The following is a 4528-nucleotide window of genomic DNA, read 5'->3' on the forward strand; positions in this document are numbered from 1 at the left end:
CGAAATTTACCTGAGTTGAGACTTATTGAGCTGAGTATTTAGTGCTCGTTGGTATTAGCTGTTTCTGTACAACTAGGTACTGTGCGTAGCGTGTTGGCACACACTTGTATACACCCCTTACCAAGTCTATAGATAGGTATTTAATTTGTCTATGTCTCGAGTCAGATCGGCTATTCGCATCTTTGTTCATATACGTCAAATTATTGATACTTGACTTGACATTTTGACTTTTGAGGTTAAAAACATTTAACATTCTTTGTTGATATTCAAACAACGAATACTGCTATTATTTTTCAAATAATCCATCAGAAATATGGCTAAACATCATCCCGATCTTATATTCTGCAGAAAACAACCAGGAGTTGGTAAGATATGTTCCTATTCATCGATTTGTGACCAAATTATATCTAACCAAACACTTCATAAGTTTAAAAATTTGGTATTGTAAACTTTTTAGCTATCGGTCGTTTATGTGAAAAATGCGACGGCAAATGTGTGATTTGCGACTCTTACGTGCGGCCATGCACGCTGGTGCGCATATGCGACGAGTGTAACTATGGTTCGTACCAGGGAAGATGCGTTATATGTGGTGGACCCGGCGTCTCAGACGCGTACTATTGTAAAGAGTGTACGATACAGGAGAAAGATGTAAGTTATCCTAATTTTAAAACAGCTTTACAATATTTTTCTTTTTAATTTACTAGCTTTTCCTTGCGATTTTTCAATTTTATTTGCCTAATAGCCATTAATTAACGTGTATACGGATGTATTTATAATATTATAATTTTATATACATATATATTTTATGTTACATATATATTTTATATTACGTATATATATATATATATATATATATATATATATTCATAATAATATATATATATATATATATATATATATATTATTATGAATCAGTACACTTTTATTGTACACTGCATGAAAATACAGGTTAAATAATAAGTAACTAGTTTAAACAACATATACAATTACGCCGACATTATTTTTGTATGTAATTATATTTATAGCCAGTTTATTTTATACAGGTAAAACCACCACCCTTTACTTTCTTTAATTACTTTCCCCAAAGGTTGTCTGGAAGAGATTGCTATAGCAGCTTTGTTTAAATTTATGTAATTAGTGTTGCTTCTTATTTAAAAGTAGTGATTTGTTATCTAAGCTCACAAACAAGCATTAAAGCAATATGTTTAGTTTATGTCACTGTATTGTAGAATGGCAAATTGCTCAGCTGAGGAGCATAAATTAGCCTGATGTTTTTTTTTATTTCACTACATGTTTTGGCGGACATGTCGGACGTCACAGTGGGCAGCAACCCTGCTTTCTTAGTCCAAGGGTTTGATTCCCACAATTGGAGAATGTTTGTGTGATGAACATGAATGTTTTTCAGTGTTTATCTGTATATTATAAATATAAATGTGAATTATATTAATGAAAAACAAATATTAATCAGCTATCTTAGTACCCATAACACAAGCTAAGCTTACTTTGGGGCTAGATGGCGATGTGTGTATTGCTGTAGTATATTTATTTATTTATTATTTATTATTTGATCGCGGTGATCTTATATGGTGATAAGTTATGATGCTGTCGAAGATAGTAGTGGGCTATCTGTTATATTAAACCCATAGCTATGATGATGAATGAATAAATGAATGAATACACTTTTATTGTACACCAAAGAAAAAAAGTAGTTATAGAGATATAAATACAGAGCAAGAGAGTACAATTATAAATAAATAAATAAATAAATATACTACGACATTACACACATCGCCATCTAGCCCCAAAGTAAGCATAGCTTGTGTTATGGGTACTAAGATGACTGATGAATATTTTTATGAATAATATACATAAATACTTATAATATACAGATAAACACCCAGACACTGAAAAACATACATGTTCATCACACAAACATTTTCCAGTTGTGGGAATCGAACCCACGGCCTTGGACTCAGAAAGCAGGGTTGCTGCCAACTGCGCCAGTCAGCCGTCAAATGGTGAAAAAAACTTGGTGGCCTTATCGCTACATAGAGATGATGATGATGAAATAACATCTTAAAAATTGGTATGTTTTCTTTTATTTCAGAGAGATGGCTGCCCAAAGATTGTCAACTTGGGTAGCTCAAAGACAGATCTGTTCTATGAGAGAAAGAAATATGGTTTTAGGAGACACTAGCAGTAAACACGCTACAATTTCTAAATGACTGGGACTTGAAGTTTTGTGGTGTGTTTTATAAGTGTAATTGATTCTATGAATATAAAATAAAACTTGCGAATATTTCTAATTGATAATGATTATACAGTGATTATTTTTTACTTACTACACTGAGCTGGATGGATATCTTTCTAGACATTTCAAAGTCAATTTGGAGCTAGTGTCAACAAGTGGTGATTAGTGCAGTGAATGTTGGTACAAAAATGTATTGTTGTATGTTTAGCACTTATAGTTGGTAAGACCTCTGTTTCCTTTTTGTGTGGAATTTATTTGCATTTAAGGTAATTAAATATGACTTGCATAATGGTGAAGTAAAGTATTGTAAGGCAATCTGCATGCTTGAGAGTTCTCCCTAATGTTCCCAAGCATGTGTGAAGTGAACCAATCTGCACTTGGCTATGGCCTTAAACCTTTTTATTGTGGGAGGAGACTAAAGTGTGCCAGTCATAGATTGTTTTAATGCATATTGTTAAAAGCTATTTACCTTTAAGTTTATAGACAATAATTGGTCCTGCTCGTAGTTCATGTTGACATAGTTTGGCGTTAAAGTTAACAAATGCCAATTTGTATTGATTATCATGTTAGGACAGTGATATTTGCAGATTCCTTAAATAGATACAAATGTTATGTCAGTGAAAGTATGCAAGTATACACAAATAGACTACAGCCTAATGTGGTTCTCGTATCACAAGCTGGTGTCTCAGACCAACACTGCAACTTCATCATCGTGTTTATAGTGTATGAGTTTATGTTTGAAATTGCATTTGTCAACTTCAAACTAAAGGTCATAGGTTTTTTGATTTACAAAAAACCTGATTATGCATAAGCAGGCTTATAACACTCTACTTGTACGTAGCCCTAGGAGTCTGGAATTATCCTTCTCTATTAAGCTGTAGATACTATAATGTCCAATAATCTGAAACAAAGTTTTACAACTGTGTCTATTCAATCATTCCAAACGGTTAATATATAATCGGTGTATGGATATATAAAGTTGTATTATACAGTTTGTGTTAGAGCAGATAAAATTTAATGCTGTTAGAAATACAAATATGTATGTTAATAAATTAATTAGCTGGTTATTCTATTATATCAACCATAATTAAAAAGTTAACCTGCATTGAAACAACATTTTATCATTATTAAGACTAAACCTATTTTAATAACTGTCCACGTAAATACCAATTTTCATCAGTATCACTACAAAAATGAAACCAAAAGGTCTTAACTTTTCAATATATACAAGCTCTCAGCCGTCATTCAACTTCCTTTATATATAAAAACCATATTTCACGCCTAGTTATACAGCCTAACCTAACATATAATAAGAGGAAGGCCTGTGTTCAGAAGTGGGATCTTTATCGGCTGATAATAATTATTCAACTGTGGAGATTGTTTGCACCAATTATTATATTTCATTTACATAAGGAATACAAGATAAAATAAATATTTCGTACACACATAAGCAGTTTTATTTTCATTTTCACAAGCACAATTCTAAAGTTTAAGTATTGTCAATATTTTACTAATTTATAATAGTACAACGTAATTTTTAATATCTACATTTATTCTATCGAAAAATAAATTACAATGAATACGTAACATTTTTTTAATATATAAATTACAAACCTAATATAAATAAAACAATAAAAGAAACAAAATAAACCTTAATTAGTAGTACGTATAACGAATTTAAATATCTTTTAGTCGAAATAAACATTTGTCTCCATTTTGTGTGCTTATTTTGACCGGTCATATCCCGATAACCGCCATATTGGATTTGTTATGATGTCATAGAATAATGTCAAACGTCGTTCGCGGAGTTTTTGGCAAAGCACGGCATGCATCTCATTGAAATTAAATGGCTTTTGGAAATTGAAAGTACTTTGGGAAATATACAAAGAAACTAAAAAGTAAACCATGTATTTTAAAAGTTACTCTTATAGACGTGTTCAAACTGACGCGAATAGTCGTTCAATTGACGCTGAACATCGATATTTACAATGGTAGTCGTTGATTCGAAATCTCAAGCCCGACGCATAAAGTAAAGTATGCTGTGGACGTCGAGGCGTGCCGGCCGCCATTATTTTATTTTGATCTCTCTGGTTAAACTACCTTTATACAAAGATGCATAGACTTGCCCACATTTTCTGCATTAAGGAACCAAGAAAGTTAAGTTGCGTTCGTTGGAGAGGCTACGAGAGCATTCTTTAGTAGCATGATGTGCCTCGCTTTGTTCGCCTCTTGTTTGAACAGAGACAAAATCTTAATAAATTGTCTGATAATCGTGTT

At 32.1% G+C, this 4528-nt stretch overlaps 1 protein-coding gene across 1 annotated transcript; it reads left to right on the forward strand.

Moving 5' to 3' along the window:
* Positions 1-197: 197 nt before the first annotated feature.
* LOC120628696 (PHD finger-like domain-containing protein 5A) lies at positions 198-2306 on the forward strand. The gene is made up of 3 exons (XM_039897260.1): positions 198-365; positions 458-648; positions 2108-2306. Exons 1-3 carry the CDS (start codon positions 314-316, stop codon positions 2195-2197), a joined length of 333 nt encoding a protein of 110 aa, XP_039753194.1. The 5' UTR covers positions 198-313; the 3' UTR covers positions 2198-2306.
* The last annotated feature ends 2222 nt before the right edge of the window (positions 2307-4528 follow it).

The sequence above is a fragment of the Pararge aegeria genome, chromosome 13 (genome assembly GCF_905163445.1).
Source record: "Pararge aegeria chromosome 13, ilParAegt1.1, whole genome shotgun sequence".
Lineage (NCBI taxonomy): Eukaryota > Metazoa > Arthropoda > Insecta > Lepidoptera > Nymphalidae > Pararge > Pararge aegeria.